Below are 19,317 nucleotides of genomic sequence, written 5' to 3'. Positions count from 1 at the left end.
TTTTTTATAAGAAAATATCGTACCACGGAAGTTCTAGTGATATAAGGCCCCACTAGATCCTCAAGATCGAAGGTTTGATTCTTGGGAGTGACACTTGTTGGGAGGGACAACCACGAAATAATTAGTTCTTTAACCAAAAAGGTGAGAAGATCCCTAGTAATAACAAATAGGAGTTGGCTGCTAATCACATCATACAAATAGTATTTTATTGTCTAATCATCAGCAAAAGTGTCTGAAGTAATTAGGAGAACCAAACACTTAATCTTACATGAAACTGTGTAGCCATAAGATTAAAACATGCAAACTGACATGAAAATGATGATGTATTATTCTTAATCTTCATATGATACTTCAAGCAGAAGCAGAAGCAGCAGTTGAATGCTTTGCTATTTTGAGGTGGAGATCTTCCTTGTTAGCACCCACAACCTTGTCCACAACCTTGCCTTCTTTCACAAACAGGAATGTTGGCATAGCCTCAACACCCCATTCCTCAGCAACAGTCTGAACAAATAGCGGTTCATCGTAGAATTATTAGTAAATTGTAGGCATGGGATTTAGGATTAAATATAAAATATGGTGATGTCTAGATTAAGATATGATTACCTTCAATTCATCCACATCAACCTTGAGGAAGGTGACTTCAGGGGTCTTCTTAGCAATCTCTGCAAAAATCGGGGCAATGAAGCGACATGGACCACACCAGGTAGCAGTAAAATCCACCACAATCTATTAAAAAATAAGGTCAGTAACGATCTTTGCAGGTTTCAGGAAATCATAAAAATTGAATCTAAAAAGAGATCTATACTAAAATTTAGTTTGAAGCATATAAGCTTTTGTAAGCAAATAAGCATAAAGAAGGATATGTGTTATCCCAAACATGAAATAACATTTTGTGATGACAAAACAGCCATTTCCACCACAAAAATCATGTCACAGCAAAATTCATACTTTCAATCTGATTACAATTGTAGAGGAAGTCTCAAAAGTTTGTTTTGCAACCAAATCTCAGCTAAAGATTCGAAGTAACAAACTGTATAGTGAAATATCATCAGCTTACTCCTAAAAATAGTGTTGAAGCCTTGAAGGACAATTACAAGTTACAACCTACACTACTTAGCTTAGCATGGGTAATCCAAGGTTTAGAAGTCCAGCACACAACGAACACAAGTCTTTCATATAGTTTAATTATTGACATTAAGACGTGACAAAATTCCAATCATTAACATCAAAACTACATGACATACTAAAACACCAGGGCAGTCAAATCTACAAGTGAAGCTTTAGCTCCAACAATAATAGACCTTTGGCAAAGGCATGGTTTAAGGACTGTATATCCATGAATTTTTTATATTTCATTATCATCAACATGTTAGGCCATGAAGTTTATGGGAAAGATATGCATGAAACAGAGTCAAAACAAGAGGAAATATGGTTAAAGCCACAAATACACTAGGAATTTCTTATCTGCATAAGCTATTTACAAAACTATTTGATGAGGGTAGTGGCCGAAAACACCCAGCCTAGGCCAATTTATGGGAATGCCCAGGTTTGATCCTTAGATCAGCCACTTGGTGGCAGGCTTCAGCTGGAACATCGGTGAGATTTAATCGTAACCCAGCCCCCATCCAGGGCAGGGCCGATAGTGAGCTGTTTTGCTATAAACTCAGACACCTGCAGCACTCTCTGATAGAGTAATTGGGTTTGCACATGGCGTCACCACCCTGGAATCCATTTTAGGTCCGTTTGTAAGTTGAATTTTGAAGAGGGATGAAGGAAAATGGGAGACTTCAGAACCATCTTCCCAGTGTATTTCACGGTTCTCAAGTTTTCCATTTTCATTTCTTCTCTTCCAAAACTCAACTCGCAAACTCAGAACCTTTAAGTACCACAGAGAAAGAAAAAATGAATTATTCCATAATCCATACATCACAAGGTCCTTCCAATAGATAAATCTGAATAAGAATAATCGGTGACACTTCACCCCAATTTTTAACTACATCTACAAAATCATATTATGCTTTTTCTGCCCCTACTCTATATGATCAATTTTAAGTCCATCTTCATCCACTGGTAATCCTTATTCAACAATTCTGTATAAATATACAAAGTGAAAGAGTAATTCACTAGCAACTAATCACAATTCTATTCAATTAATCACTAACTTCCTCATCTATAAATCCAATAAAATTCATCTATCAGAATAAAAGGACGACACAAAAATCAATATTATAATAATATCAGAGAAATCAACCGAGAAACAAAAAAACAATTGAAAAAGGTTTGTTTAGGGTGAAATACCAGCTTCTTGGTCTCGTTTCCCTTCTGGATATGCTCTTCCCATGCCTGAACGGTGTGAACACCGATCACTTGTCCCTCTTCCGCCATATCTAATCTTAGAATTGAGAATTAACCCTTTCGCTTCGAATATTCTTCGCTTAGTTTTCACGCTGAATTTTGTGCAAAATGAGGTCAAGGTCGATACGTTTATATAGGGCCCAACATTAATTAGGACGCGTACCCTAAAAACGTTGTAACTTGTCCCAAAAAAAAGTATGCGTGTCTGTCCACCAGAAAAAGAATATATAATATTCTCAATTATTTTGAAATGGAAAGAGTATCTTTTGACTTTTATTTTCTGCCCGAATTTTTATATATTATTTTAGAGAATTATTTTTTTAACATAAAGTTGTTTACATTTCTCAGGACCCATGATATGTTTTCAAATGTTATTGGATCAAAAAACTTATTGTAAAAAAAAAAAATTAAAGTCAAAATAGAAAAAATAGAAATTATTCCATAATGTTATATTTTGATTTTTAACTTTTTATATATAATATAGCTATAAATACAAATATTCATTTCAACAAAAAAACTATCCATTATTTTGAAATTTTCCTTTAAAAAATTAACATCATTTAAACTCTCAAAATACCACAGGATATTCCATATTTGAACAATCCAAAATTGCCATTTTTTTTATGATACCAATGTTAAAAAATGTGCCGTCCAGCCATGTGAATGAAGTGAGGTTATAAAACATGGCACTGATTTCATGAGGAAAAGAGATGCCTAAAAAGAGGCTGATAGAAAAATTACATCAAAGTTAAATAGTTTGCAGTATTTTCCCACAACATAAGTCAAATAGAGGCATTTTTCTTCAGGTGAAGATGCAGAGCAGAAGCAGCAATAAGCAAACTATAATAAGTCTTTTCAAGTAAGAGCTTGTAGTTAGTGAAAAATATAGAGTGTTAGCTAAAAAATATAGAGTATGTGAAAAATATACTAGCTAATTTTGGATTCCATTTTTATTTCTTTTAGGTACTACAAGTTCTAGAGAATAATGTGTCATTAACATTAACATGTCACATTATCATTTAATTTAAATAGTAAATCAATCACATGTCCCAACACAAAACTCATGATAAAATCTAGAGAATAATATGTCATATAATATTAGGAGATAATTTATCTCTTTAAATTTATTTAGTTTTTAATGTGTCTTAGTTCACTTCATTCGATAAATTTTTCATTTTAAAATATATTATAAAAGAAAAATAAGACACATATCTGAATTTAATGAGATAAATTATCTCATGATTTTAGAAGATTTTTTATTCTCCAAAATCAAATCAAAACAATTTATAGTTTTTCTCAATAGAGTGATTTATCATATGCGAATGAAGTATCTCCTTCTGCCAGTGAAATTTTCATTTAAAATATATTATAAAAGAAAAATAAGACACATATCTGAATTTAATGAGATAAATTATCTCATGATTTTAGAAGATTTTTTATTCTCCAAAATCAAATCAAAACAATTTATAGTTTTTCTCGATAGAGTGATTTATCATATGCGAATGAAGTATCTCCTTCTGCCAGTGAAATCATGACATGTATCATGCTTTATCATTTTCTATAAAAATATTTTTAAAAATAAACAAAATAACATACATATTACATTTTTACTAACTAAAGACGATAAATTATCTCCTTATATAAGAAGATACATTATTCTCTTTATCATATTCACAATCGATTGATTCTTATCTTTTTATGCGGTCTTCCTTTGAGTGTGGAACAACCTTCGAGGAACCTAGTAGGCCTCGCCACCAGAGCTGCATCCAAACCAAGTTTTAGGCATTATACATTCTTTACAAATTATAAGTAAATGTATAAATTGGAGCGCCCTTCCCGTTGTCCAATTCATGTGTCTGACGCATTCCCATTCATCAATGGCGTGACACGTTGACCGTGTTATTATTGAAACCAATTTTAAGTCCTCACGAAATCTTTTGTTTCGTAATATTTATTTCGGATAAAAATTTGTATGGAATATATATAATATATCATATTTATATATAAATATAATTCTGCCCTTTTGTATTATTATTAACAATTAAATTTTAATTAAAATTAGTTATTTAATGTTAAAATTTTATTTTTTTCTTTAAATACATGAATTTCCACGTACATATTTTATTTTGTTTTGACTTCCGAAGTAGTATTGGATAAGCTTTTGACATAAATAGTTTATTTGATATTAAAAACTATGGTTAGTTATAAGGGGAGTACATCTGTTATTTCACTCTATATATCATGGACTTATGATTGGTCAAAAAATATTTAATAATTAAATTTTAAATTAAATATATTTTTTCTGACTAATCATATATTTATAGGACATAAAGTGACACAAAGCATTAGACAATGGATGTGTACTCAGTTATAAGTTTTTGTTGTCGTGGCATAGAAGATGTTAGACCAAATATAGATCTCAGTGCTGTATCAGGGTAAGAGGTATCCTTGGACCTCTTTGAATGAGTCAGTATATGAAAAAGAGACTTTATGCATAAGTCATTATAAATATATGTTTTAGAGATATAAAATATAAAAGAATAAAATATATTTTCATATCAGAAGATGAATTATCTCTGTCATTAAGTACAATCATGATACGTGTTCTAATTTTTAGTATTTAGAATTTTTTTTGTAAAAAATGGTTAAATGGAGCACATGTCGTTATTATAATGGTTCAAGAAGTTAATTTATCTCATCATATTAAGATATACTTTATTGACAAAATATAATGAGAATGTATATGAATAAGTAAGTCTCCTTATGAATAGTTAGTTCCCTCTATTATTTATAGAGAGGTAAAGTGCAAGTACTTCAAGATATGTATTTTATCATTATGAGTTGTCTTTTTTATCATTGTCCACACTAACATTTTTGTAGATTTTGTTTATGGACAAAGAGAACATGGATTGCTAAAGTGGCACGAGTTGTCCTTTTGCATGTTGGAGGATTTTCCTCTTTTGCAAGTGTTAGTTCGACCATATCTTGTTGTTATTAGGGATGACAACGGACATGGGCAGGTGCGGGTAGTGTTTTTTTATGCTCAAACCTGCAATATTTGCGAGTACTCGTGCAGGTATTGAGTATTTGCGGGTTCCCAACAAATTTTTAATTTTAATTCTATATTTATATAATTTGTAATAATCAACATGTAAAAATAATTGTTACATGAATAATATGATATTTATATGAGAAATTTATGATCATAGTCAAATATGTGTAATTTATTATGAAATAATAATAAAGTACATGATATATAATCTTAAAATAATAATAAATATAGATAAGAATTTAACTACAAACTAAATATATAAATTTGCGGGTATCACAAAACCCGCTCCCGCCCATAAGCTATTATCGCGGGTACCCATTGCAGGTTTTTCTACGGGTACCTACGGGTCGTGTTTTTTTGTCACCCCGAGTTGTTATCATCATTCTCATTCTAAATCAACATCTTTATTAGTCAATGACCAAACTAGCCAAGGCCAAGATAAGTTGACTACGGCAGATTGTGCACCAAGTGCACCAAACCAAGACAGACCCAATGAAGACAAAATGACTAAGGTAGACTATGCATCAACTACACCAAGCCCGGACAATCTCATCAAGACAAACCATGCATGCAAGAAGATCAAGATATGCAATGCACTAGGCCAACACAGTCTGGCCAGGGCACATGTATCAGTTTGTGCATCAGAAACCAATCTGGCCAGGGCATGCACATCAGATAAAACCAGTTTCAAAAAGGCAAAAGCAGGCCTAGCAAAAACCATATTGATCAGTACAGATCATGATCAAGGAGCTGCTAAGGCCAACCCACATTAACTAGGAGGCAAGTCACACCAATCAAGGGCATCCTCAATTTGGATCAATCTAGCTCAAGTAGTATGAGCGAAGAGAACTTGGTTAACTTATTTACCAAACAAGCTTTATCTTTCTTTATTTAGCCTGTGTTTTAATTGTATTTTCAGTTAGTTAGAAGTTAAGTAACTAAGTTAGTTTGTAGTTGTTATTGGTTGGGTTACTCTATAAATATAATTCAATCATCTCCTTGTAATTCACTTCTTCAATTCTCATCAATAAAATTCTAAGGTATTTTTCATCTCTTGTTTAGGTTTAGAGTTGTTTAACTCCATTGTTCAAGGAGTCTTCAAATTCTCATAGTCTTGGATATAATCGACATTCATGTGGGCCAGATCTTGCTTGCTCGGTTTATTTTGATTTATAGTGGTCAATTAGTGTTGATCAGTCCTAACATTGAAATAAAAAAATATACTACCCGTTAAAGTGATATTAAGTTGTTTGAGTGTAAAGTTACAAAAATATTTTTTATTATGTAATTAACACAAAGGAAATTAAAAGTATTTTTTAAGTCATGCCCAAATAAATAAAGATGTTTCTTACTATATATGAAAAGGTGTTTTTTTTAAACATTTTAATCATGAGTAATTACTTGATTTTTTAGATGAAAGTACTTGAAATTTAGCTTGGAATAGATGTTGTATGTAATTTCACAACCTTAGTGGAAACCGGAGAATTTACAGAAAATGATGATGAAGTTTGAGGTGAGAGATAGATGAGGATTTTTCATAAGACGTGTTGGGGATGTTTGAAATATGTTATTACATAAAGTCTCACACTGCCTAGAATTAGAATAGAGTAGAATATCAATGTTATATATTAGATTGAGGTCCCTTGTTATAGTGTGTGCCAAATAAAACACCCCATGAGCAGGTGGGTCCACGGGTGTGCTAGGATTTGTAATCCTTATTCTCTAATAATATCTTGGTAGTCACTAAACGCTCTCGGGGACATAGGCATAATTGGTCGAACCCCGTTAATAAATTCTCTTGTTTCTTTTCTTCTATTTATTTTATGCCTTTATTTGAATGCTTGTTGTCAACGCTGCACAACGATCGCTTCCGCTGCACCAACAATTGGCATCAGAGCCGATTGGTAGATGACTCTTAATCCAAACATCAGATAATGGTTAACGAGGGTGAAGGCGTGATGGCTAGACAAGGTGAGTTAAAGGTAATGACAAAAATAGAGTAGATGAGTTGAAGGAGAAGGAAACATGGCGGAACTGTGGTGTAGGTGATGTATGTGTTGATCCAGAAATCCATAAGTTCATGTATTGGGTTAGGATCAAGGTGGAGATAGGGACTCATGTGTTGAGTTTGAGCCAGAGACAGATGCTGACAATATCTCTCTAGATGTTGAGAGAATATTCTTATTTGAGATGAGAAGTGGAATATACTAATGGCGTGTTTGAGACGTCATACTGAATGATGTTAATTATTAGCAGACCCACAAAAGCACAAAGGCGCTGACTGACTTTGATGTAGGGTGTAACATGAGCATTGGCTTTGATGCAAGTTGTAATACATGCATTGATAAAGATGCAGAGGTGTGACATGAGCATTGGTTTGGATGCAAGGATGTGACACAAACATTAGTTGACATTGACTCAAGATGTGTGATGTGGGTATACTCCTTATAGTGGAGTAGGAATGGCAATGGGGCGGGCCGGGGTCGAGTTTGCACATACCCAAACCCGAACCCAAACTCAACGGGGTTGAAAAAAAATATCATCCCGAACCCAGAAAAAACCCGAAAATGATAAAGTATTTAGGAAAATATGATATTATTTTTGTGTAATTTTTCACTAACATTTCTATTTTCTCTTGTATTATTTCATTTCTTTTATGTTTGAAGATCCAATAGTATGTAAAGTAAAATTAGAAATTAAAAATAATTGGCAAATGATAGAAATTTCAATTTTAAATTGAATTACCTTACTTCGAGACGGATTCAGGTTAGGGTCTTTGTTATAGCAAACCCGAACCCGAAATTTAAACCTGGGTAAAACCCGAACCCAACCACATCGGGTTTTCCTCGTTAAATTCGGGTTCGGTTCGCGTGGGTACCCATGGGTTCGGTTTTTATTGCCATCCCTATGGTGGAGTATGATAATTCTTTTGAACTAGAATTATCGGAGTAGACAATGATGGTAGCGGTTGAGGCTTTCCAAGGAAGCTTTAAGGTTCAGTTTGACTGAGTATTGAAGAGGACGATTGTTGGTGAAATTTTGTGTAAATGATCCAATATATCGAAAGACTTTCTAGCAATAGGTGGTTAGGCAGCATGTTCCATTTGATGGCGGTACGGGAAGCTGCACTATAGTTTTGGAGAGTTAGGTTCTTGGTAACATCGTCAAGGATACTCTGAAGGTCTATGTTGTAGGGGAGCAATTAAAGAGAATTAAACATTGAACAAGGAGAAGTCATATATTCGCTAAGGTGTAGATTTCCTAAGAAACGAAATATTCGTCTATTTCAATTAATGTGGAGATTGTTAGGGATGTTTGAAATACGTTATTTGTAACGCCCCGAAAATCATTTCATATTTAATATATTTAAGCTTTTAGAAAAATGAGTTGATTTTTCTTTCCCTTTTTTTCTTTTATGTAACCTATAACTTACAAATCATTTTCACTTTTACTTTATTCCATTTTCAAGACGTCACATTTTCAAACCTTGCGGAAATAAAATCTTAATACATTGAAGATAATTAAATGAACATAATTCTTTTCTAAATACTTCTCATTTATAAAATTCTTGAATAAATACAAAATTGTTTAAAGGGCAAAATCTAATCATCGCCACAAATAAAAAAAAACTGAAAATACAACGAAAATAATGTCGAGGCATTGGCATTACAAAAAGTATATCACACGGGTTTCTATCACAACAAAAGAGAAACCTCCTAAACCTGAGGTGCACTGGAAGCCTCGCTAGGGTCTTCCTCCACCTCCGAGTTAGAAGAGATCTCAGTGACCTCAACTGAATCTTCTATGCAGATAAGCTCTACACAGTCGCCGTTCTCTTCCTCCTCCTCCACTTCATCCGCTCCCCAATCCATCTAGGGGTCCGTGGTGTACCCCCTTCGCATGGCCCCGTATGTCTCTCTTGGCGTCGATCCTGATGACAAGAATCCTCTTCGGGGCTAGGTCCTAACAGCTTCAGGTACGCCTTGAGCTTCAGCCGGTAAAGAAAGTCCGGCGGTTGCAGGTCTTTGGTCAGGCAAAGTGAATGATGCCTCTCGAACTGCATAGTAAGGTGGAAGATGTAGAAGTTAGCCATTGTTTTCCCAATCCAGCTCTAGGTCTCAAGAACCTGTGTAAGTGTGTCAAATACTCTCAACACTTCATGTCCCCTACTTGGACATAGTGAAGCGATAACCTCAGATCAGTGTTGATGGGCCCATCTGAACATGCGTACATATACACCAGTAGAAAAGAAAGGGAGTGAAACATCTATGAAAAACTTGTCACCAACGTCGTGGAATTACACGAAATAATACACCAAGACAACACACAAGTACAAATATATCATCTGATTATACAAGTATATAATAACGATGAATGAAGTATAAAACTCGAGAATTTAGAATCAATATCGAAGAATATCATGTATGCAATGTGATGCATGAGTCCACCATCCTTACTCCTTTATCCTCCCAATAACTATTCAGAAATAACCGAGAGTACATTTCTCATAACAAGTCGATTTGATGGCACCAAAATTATTCCTCGCAAGGATATATGATCGATCTGTTCCAATGAAACTATCCATTTCAGGATGGTGTCGTATCAAACACTTTCTGGGTATCCCTCTCATCGATCCTGATTGCAAAGATAGGTTGTCAGAGCTCGTCTAGTTTGCGCTGTGAACACTGTCCGATCCAACAGAATACATCATCCAGGAATACATGGGACTCGTCTCACCTAGACTCTCCCTCAAGACTTTGCTGATGAATCATCGCCATCAACGCTGTCCCTCTCAACATCTCGAGGCTCATTTGTCTCCCGTACATTTCCTCTCCAGTACTTCATTTTTGACCATGGATATGCACCCTAACCGAAATTAGCAAATTATGTATTTTAATCCATATTTTCTAACGATCTGCCCATCCTAAGACATCTCTCATCTAAGACTTCATAACACTTTAAGTTTATAAAATCAAGACTTTAATAAATCATCTTTTATCCCAAATTATTATTTTAAATTGTAAATCAAAGAGTAAAATATGCTAAACTACTTTTAAAATAATACTTTCTAAAAATGAAACATTTTCAACAATAAATCATCAACATCATAAACTTTGAAGAATAAAATACAAACTTTTTCCTAAACACATTAAAGGTTCATTTGATGTTAAAATTATCACCTTTAAACATATTCAAATACTAACAATAATTTCTAATATTTCCAAACAAATAACTCATTTAACCTTGTCCAAAAATATAGTTTTTCCATATAAGAACAAGGAAGAAATTTCAAGATTTACAAAAGTCAAAAACTACAAAAAGATTCATATGATTTTATTATCACCCCCTATAGTTATGCCTTCATAAAATACTTAAAGAACAAATGTAAACTCTACTTTATGAATGTCCTTCAAAATCTGCAATACCACTTGCAAATGTTCGGCATGTTCGTCTTGATTCTTTGAATAAATTAGGATATCATCGGTAAACACGACTACAAACGAGTCGAGGTATGGATGAAAAATCATGTTCATGTAATCCATGAATACTGCGCGGGCATTGGTCACACCAAATGGAATTACGAGGTATTTGTAATGGCCATAATGCGTCCGAAAAACTGTTTTCGGAATGTCTTTAGACTTTACGCGTATTTGATGATACCCCGATTGAAGATCGATCTTTGAAAATATTGTATCTCCTCTCAGCTGGTACATCAAGTCATCAATCCTTGGCAACATGTACTTGTTCTTAATGGTCGCCTTGTTCAGTTGTTGGTACACAACCTCATACTTCCGTCATTCTTCTTTACAAACAAAACTAGAGCACCACACGGAGAAACACTCGATCTGACGAACTGTTTCTGCAGCAGATCGTCCAATTGTTTCTTCAACTCTGTCAACTCTAATGGTGTCATCCTATAGGGAGCTATAGAGATTGGTCTAGTTGCAGGAACCAAATCAATAGCGAACTCTATCTCCCTTACTGAGGGTAAACTAGGAATATCGTCCGGAAAGAATTCAGAGAAGTCCCGAACCACTAGTATACTTTGAATTTCTCCTCTTTCTTTCTTCTCCAACGATGCTAACATCATGAACACTTGGGCTCCCTCCTTCAAGAACTTCTCCATTTGATTGGCAGTTGTGCTTTTGGTTTCAAAACGAGGTTCTATTTGGTCTTTAGGGTTTCTAAAGACTACCGTTTTGTTAAAATAGTTCACGAGAACGTGGTTATTAGATAGCCAGTCCATTCCTAAGATGATATCTAATTGGGATAAGGGTATACATATTAGGTCTACTAGGAAAGTTATGTTATCTAATACTATGGGACATTATGAACATACAGTTGAGACTATGACATGTTCGTTTGTGGGTGTTGACACAACTAGATCATATGGTAAGGGAACTATAGGCAATTCTAATCGGTTAACAACATCATGGGTCGCACATGAATCAAACAGTACAGATAAGGAAATCTCATTAATAAGACATGTACCTTGAATGAGATCTTCATCCTCTTTGATCTCAGCTCCGCTCATGGTGAATACATATCCTTCCTTTGGCCCGAGGTCTGGTCGCCCGAACAACATTCACTCCTTCCTTCTTCAGCTTAGGGCACACCGGCTTGATGTGTCCCAATTGGTTGTAGTGATAGCAAATAGGGTAGTTGGCACCGAAATGTTTTCCCTTGCACTTCGAGCACTAAGGTGGTGAGTTGTTGCTGGAGTTCCTAGCTTGAAGACTTGGTTGTTGTTATTGTTGTTGTTGTCGTGGTTATTGTTGTTTGATCGGAATAATTGTTGTTTATTTCCAGATGGAAATCCATATGGTTTCTTGTTGTGGTGGAAAGGCTTTCCCCTTCCACGATTCTTACCCAAATTCCTCTGGGTCCATAGGAATTTCCCTAAGGAATAGCATTCTTGAGTGCGGCATTCCATGCCTTCACACTCTCCTCGTAGATTTTGCATTTGTTGACCAGAGTTGGAAAATCTGGTATTTGTTGGTGAGCAAACATCACCTTCAAGTTGTGCCTCATCCTTCTTCAAACTTGGCACACTTGGACCTTTCATTACCCACTTGATTGTAATGTGGGCATACCTTGCCAAATCCTCAAACACAGCAGTATACTCCCCAACTGACATGTTCCCCTACTGCAGACGCATGAATTCCATTTCTTTCTTAGTCTTCATGTCCGCTGGAAAGTATTTTTGTAGAAACTTATCCTTGAGAGTTGTCCAGTTGACAACTTGTTGTTCGTGCTCCATCTGACGTTGAGTGAACTCCCACCAGTTCTCAACCTCTTTAGCCAGCATGTAGGTCACATAGGTGACCTTCTGCTCCTCGGTGCACATCAGTGCCCGGAAAATCCTCTCCAACTCTTGGATCCAGTTGGTAACAACATCTAGTGCAAATCCCCCTCCAAACTTAGGTGGGTTGCGATGACAAAACTCATCCAAACCCCTATACAGTGCAGGTCCTTGGGGTTGTTGTGGTTGTTGTTATTGTTGATTCAGTTGATACAAGTTAGCATTCACACTCTGAATCACCACTGTCATTGCAGCCATGAAGTCCAAGTTTGCAGTTCCACGTCCAACCATTTGAAATCTGAGTGCATTAGATTTGAATGAGTTAATCCTCTAATCGTAAGTTCATAACATTTACATCTTCAAACGAAGATCATAAACAATCAAACAATCATACAAACTCACACAAGAAAGCATGTAAAGTCATGCTCAGATCGGATATGATTGAACCGCTCTGATACCACTTTATGTAACGCCCTGGAAAATCATTTCATATTTAATATATTTAATCTCTTAGAAAAATGGGTAAATTTTTCTTTCCCTTTTTCTTTTCTTTGATGTAACCTTTAACTTATAAATCATTTTCACTTTTACCTTATTCCATTTTCAAGACGTCACATTTTCAAACCTTGCGGAAATAAAATTCTTAATACATTGAAGATAATTAAATGAACACAATTATTTTTTGAATACTTCTCATTCATAAAATTCTTGAATAAATACAGAATTGTTTACATGGCAAAATCTAATCATCACCCCAAATAAAAAAACTGAAAATACAAAGAAAACAAGGTCGGGGAATTGGCATTACAAAAACTACCTCACACAGGTTCCTATCACAATAAAACAAAAGAGAAACCTCCTAAACCGTTGGTGAACTGGAAGCCTGGATAGGGTCTTCCTTCACTTCCGAGTCAGAAGAGATCTCAATGACTTCAACTGAATCTTCTATGCAGATAAGCTCTACACAGTCGTCGTTGTCTTCCTCCTCCACTTCATATGTTCCCCAATCCATCGAGGGGTGCGGGGTGTACCCCTTGGCATGGCCCCATCTATCTCTCTTGGCGTCGATCCTAATGATGAGAAACAACTTCTGGTACGCTTCGAACTTCAGACTGTACAGAAAGTCCAGCGGTTGTAGGTCTTCGGTCGGGCAAAGTAAATGATGCCTCCCGAATTGCGTAGTAACGTGGAAGATGCAGAACTGAGCATTGCTTACCCAATCCAACTCTAGGTCGCAAGGGCTTGTGTAAGTGTGTCGATTACCCTCAACACTCCATGTCCCTTCATGGGACATAGTGAAGCGATAACCTCGGATCAGTTTTGATGGGTCCATCTGAACATGCGTACAAATATACCAGAAGAAAAGAGAGGAGTAAAACATCTATGAAAAACTTATCATCGACATCGTGGAATTACACGGAATAATACACCAAGACAACACACGAGTACAGATATATCATGTGATCATACAAGCATATAATAACGATGAATGAAGTATAAAACTCGAGAATTTAGAATCAATATCGAAGAATATCATGTATGCAATGCGATGCATGAGTCCACCATCCTTACTCCTTTATCCTCCCAATAACTATTCGGAAATAACCGAGAGTACAATTCTCATAACAAGCCAATTTGATCGCACAAAAATTATTCCTCGCAAGGATATATGATCAATCTGTTCCAATGAAACTACCCATTTCAGGACGGTGTCGTATCAAACACTTTCTGGACATCCCTCTCATCGATCTTGATTGCAAATATGGGTTGTCAAAGATCGTCTAGTTTACGTTGTGAGCACTTTTCGATCCAACAGAATACATCACCCAGGAATACATGGGACTCATCTCACCTATACTCTCCCTCAAGACTTTGCTGATGAATCACCGCCATTGTTAAGTGCCCAATTATAATGAAATGTATAGGAAATTTGGGGCACTTAGTATGCTTGTATGTTATAATTGCGTATTATTCCTACTAACCTAGTTAATCTTGCTATGCATTAGAACTCATGGATTTTTGTTGTTTTAGGTCGATAAATGAAGAAAACAAAGGATAAAAGGGAGAAGAATGAAGTTTTGAATACTACAAGCCTCGCCCAAGCGAGGACATGGTTGCTCAAGCAACAAATTGGAGAAAAATGCTCAAAAATACCTGATACCCTCGCCCAAGCGAGGGACTGGGCGACGCATCATTGTTGATTCTGTTGGGTTGTCGCCCGAGCGACGGATGCTCGCTCAGGCGAGGGATCCTCGCCTCAGCGAGGGACACCTCGCCCAAGCGAGGTGCTCACGCCTGGAAATCCCTTATTCCTTCGCCTAAGCGAGACTTTCTCGCTGGGGCGAGACGAGGGAAGTTGGCACTACATGGGCGGTTTTAAAAGTTAACCAGGGGGAATTGGTTGTGAAAAAAAGGCAGAGGGTAAAAAGAAAAAGCACGAGGAGTCGTGGGGAAGACTTGTATCTACATTTCTTTGATAAATTCATGAGTGAACCTTTGTATAGAGAGGATGAGTGACTGATCTTCATTTGTTGGGATCCAAAATGTAATCTTCTATCCTTTTGTACTCCTGGATTCAAATTTAATGCATATGTTATTTGATTTTGGGAAGTTTATCCCATTTTATTACTTGATTTTAATTTGCTACTAAAACCTTGTTCATATGTTCAAGTTTAATTGGGAAGTTAAAATTGATACCGGATTTGGACTATCTTCCTTCATGTATCATTGTCTCAGGAATGGATAATGATGCATGAATTGTTGTTACATTCACTGAATGCTAGATAATTGGTCAAATATTTAAGGAATTGGTATTTGGTCAATTATATAAGAATTTTACATTTAAGGAATTGGTGTAAATGATTTACAGAAAAATGTGCATCAAAATCAGTAACCTCATAAGTGCTTATAATTGAATCTGGGTGTCAATTGGGAAAGAATGATGAGTTTCGATCCCAACTCTTTTAACTTAGTGCAATCTTTTGTTACAACTCAGTAGTTTACAGAACAAAACCAAACTCACTTATTTGATTTAATTGCTCAATTTACTCGTTTTAGAATTAGTGTGAACTCACTCTGCTCCCAGAGGACGATATCCCGGTACTTTACCGGATTTTATTACTTGTACGATACGGCGCGCTTGCCGTTATAAAATAATCTAACAAGTTTTTGGCGCCGCTGCCGGGGAGCAATGAGCGATTTACATTAGTTCTATACAGAGTTTATTGAGTCTTGTACATAGTTCGTCTTTAATTTTATGTAGGATACTTAACCCTTGTGCTAACCTTTGCTGTAGTCTACTTATTTATGCTTTTGCGAGGTAAATCTAAAGAAGAGCAATTACAATACAATCCAGAGATTGAGAAGTCTGCTAAGAATAACCAGAAGAAAGTAAAAGAAAAGAAACAACAAGGTTCTCAAGAGGCACAGTGTAGCTCTGAACCGGCTACAAATCCAGAAATTCAGTTAGACAAGATGGAGAATGTGCATAATGCCAATGATAACAACCCAAGGACTAACCCTCCAAGGAGGACGTTAGGTGATTATGCCATGTATCAAGGTCCTCGGCACTATTCCAGCATTGTGATTCCATACACCGCAAGGACAGTGGAAATCAAGCCTACATATCTGAATCTCGTCAGTGCTCATCAGTTCACAGGAAAAGATTATGAAGATCCATATGCTCATTCGGATAATTTTTATGAGCTAGTGGCGACTATGGGGTATTCAGACACTGAGAGGGAAGTTGCGTATATGATGTTGTTTCCGTTTTCCCTCCTTGGTGAGGCTAGGGAATGGCTCAAATCACACCCTACCCAAAGCTTAACCATCTGGAGTGATTTGGAGATAAAGTTTCTGACAAGATTTTTCCCTCCAGCAAGGTATGTGCACGCGAAGTTTGAAATCTCTACATTCAGACAAGGTGCAGAGGAAGCTTTTTATGAGGCATGGGAGTGGTTCCAGTTGCTGTTGAGGAAATGCCCCAATCATGGGTTCGAGGATATTGATCAACTAAACATCTTCTACAATGGGCTGAAACTGGAAACGAAGATGATTCTAGATGCTGCAGCTGGTGGTACTATGATGTCGGTGGATGCCGAGCAAGCAACTAGAATTATTACTGCTTTATCTGCTACGGATAGACAAGCTCAGCATAACAGAAGAACAGTGCAGAAGCGAGGAGTGTTGGATTTGAGTACTTCTGATGCAATTCTAGCTCAGAACAAGATTTTAACTCAACAGATTGAGGCACTAACCAAACAAATGTCCAAGTTGCCTCAACAACTTAATGTGGTTCAGACTCCTCCAGTCCATCAACAGGTATTATGCTGCGAGTTTTGTGGTGGTGATCATGTCACTGGTTATTGTTCTATGCATATCAACAGACCTGAAGAGGAAGTTCAGTATGTCAATAATCCACCTCGTCAGGGTAATTTCCCTAACAACCCTCCGTTCAACAATCAGTTCTCACAGGGTTGGAGGGGAAACCAGAATCAGAATCAGAATTTTGGATGGAGGCAAGAAGCTGGGCCATCTAGCCGACAACCACCATATCAGTCCTCATATCAACAAGGTCAACATCCACCACTGCATGAGCAACAAACAAAATTGGAGGAAACATTAGAGAAGTTCATGCAAGTTTCTATTTCCAACCAGAAAAATATTGATGCATCCATAAGGAATCTAGAGACTCAAGTGGGTTAGTTGGCCAAGCAAATGGCAGATCAGAACGTAGATAGACATCAATTCTCCGCCAACACTCAGACCAATCTGAAAGAACACTGCAAGTCTATCACCATTAGAAGTGGTATGGTTATTGGTCAAGATATTGGAGATAATTTAGCTTTTGAGCAAGAGGTGTTGCGCGAAACTGAAGCTGGAATATCAGAAAAAGGTAATCAGAGATATACACAAGGGTAAAGAGGTAGAACATGAGGAAAGGGTTACTACTGAAAATGTTACAAGGGAGAGTACAGATAAGAGAACGACTGAATTACCTCAGTTGAAGGATCTCCCTTATCCAAAGAGACCTTCCAAGAAAGACAAAAATCGACAATATGCTAGGTTCTTGGATTTATTCAAGAATCTCCATATCAACATTCCTTTTATGGAGGCAATGGAACAAATGCATGTCTATGCTAAATTCATGAAGGATTTGTTGACAAAGAAAAGAAAGTTGTCAGAAGAGACAGTGACCTTAGAAGCTGGGTGCAGTGCAATAATTCAGAAGTCTCTACCTAAGAAGACTAAAGATCTGGGCAGCTTCACTATTCCAGTCACTATTGGAGAGTTATCTGTGGGAAAGGCACTCCTTGATCTGGGTGCCAGCATTAATTTGATGCCCCTTTCTATGCTGAAAAGAATTGGGAATTTAGAGATCAAGCCTACTAGAATGACATTGCAACTTGCGGATCGATCTGTGAAATATCCATATGGAGTTGTAGAGGATGTTTTGGTGAAGGTGGATAGGTTAGTCTTTCCTGTGGATTTTGTCATTATGGATATTGAAGAGGACAAGGAAGTTCCTCTAATTCTGGGTAGACCCTTCATGAAAACTGCAAGGGTCATTATTGATGTTGATGATGGTAAGCTGAAGGTTAGAGTGGAGGACCAAGAGGTCAACTTTAATGTGTTTGAAGCTATGCAGCATCCAAGGGACAAGCAGCATTGCTTTCGTGTGGATGTCATTGGGGACTTATTTTTGCTTGATGACATTCATATGAAGAGCACTAATCCCTTGGAAAAGGTTTTGTTGGGAGAGCTGGGAGGACCCCTGCAACTTTGAAATTGGCCATGTCAGCAAACCGTGGCCTTTCTTGAATCGAGAGAGGACAACTGCTAAAGTCCTCCAATCTGGTTTCGACTGGCCTGCTGTTTTTAAGGATGCACATCAATATGCCCAACAATGTGACAAATGTCAAAGAACTGGCGGAATCTCCAAGAGGAATGAAATGTCGTTAAATAATATTCAAGAAATTGAGGTGTTTGATTGTTGGGGAATCGATTTCATGGGACCATTTCCACCATCATGCTCACATGTCTATATTTTGGTGGCGGTGGATTATGTATCTAAATGGGTCGAAGCGGTAGCTGCACAGAAGGATGATGCCAAGACCGTAGTGAAGTTCCTGAAAAGAAATATATTCAGTCGGTTTGGCACACCTCGGGTTCTAATTAGTGACGGAGGATCCCATTTCTGCAATTCTCAACTAGAGAAGGTCCTTCAACATTATGGAGTCCGGCACAAGGTGGCATCTCCTTACCATCCGCAGACCAATGGGCAAGCGGAGGTATCTAATAGAGAGATCAAGAGAATACTCGAGAAAAATGTATCAACCACAAGAAAGGATATTAGATATGCACTCTAGGCTTACGGCACCGCTTTTAAAGCCCCCACTGGACTATCCCTGTTTCAGCTGGTGTATGGGAAGGCTTGTCATTTGCCTATTGAGCTTGAGCACAAGGCATTCTGGGCTTTAAAGTTCTTCAATCTGGATGCAAAGGCAGCAAGTGATCATAGGAAGTTGCAACTTCAACAATTGGACGAGATGAGACTCAGTGCTTATGAGTCTTCCAAATTGTATAAGGAAAAGGTCAAGTTGTATCA

General features: G+C 36.8%; 2 protein-coding genes across 2 annotated transcripts; one reads left to right on the top strand and one right to left on the bottom strand.

Moving 5' to 3' along the window:
- On the bottom strand, window positions 174-2,479 carry LOC109358402 (thioredoxin H-type-like). The gene is made up of 3 exons (XM_019602601.1): window positions 2,299-2,479; window positions 604-726; window positions 174-501 (listed from the first exon to the last, which is right to left on the bottom strand). The coding sequence occupies exons 1-3, from the start codon at window positions 2,383-2,385 to the stop codon at window positions 352-354; spliced, it is 360 nt and encodes a 119-aa protein (XP_019458146.1). The 5' UTR covers window positions 2,386-2,479; the 3' UTR covers window positions 174-351.
- LOC109357944 lies at window positions 16,017-18,495 on the top strand. Its single transcript, XM_019601998.1, has 2 exons — window positions 16,017-17,405; window positions 17,554-18,495. Exons 1-2 carry the CDS (start codon window positions 16,017-16,019, stop codon window positions 18,493-18,495), a joined length of 2,331 nt encoding a protein of 776 aa, XP_019457543.1.

This window comes from Lupinus angustifolius, chromosome LG10, assembly GCF_001865875.1.
Source record: "Lupinus angustifolius cultivar Tanjil chromosome LG10, LupAngTanjil_v1.0, whole genome shotgun sequence".
NCBI classification, from domain to species: domain Eukaryota; kingdom Viridiplantae; phylum Streptophyta; class Magnoliopsida; order Fabales; family Fabaceae; genus Lupinus; species Lupinus angustifolius.
Note: the sequence above shows the minus strand (reverse complement) of the source record. Positions and strands in the feature narration are given on the sequence as shown.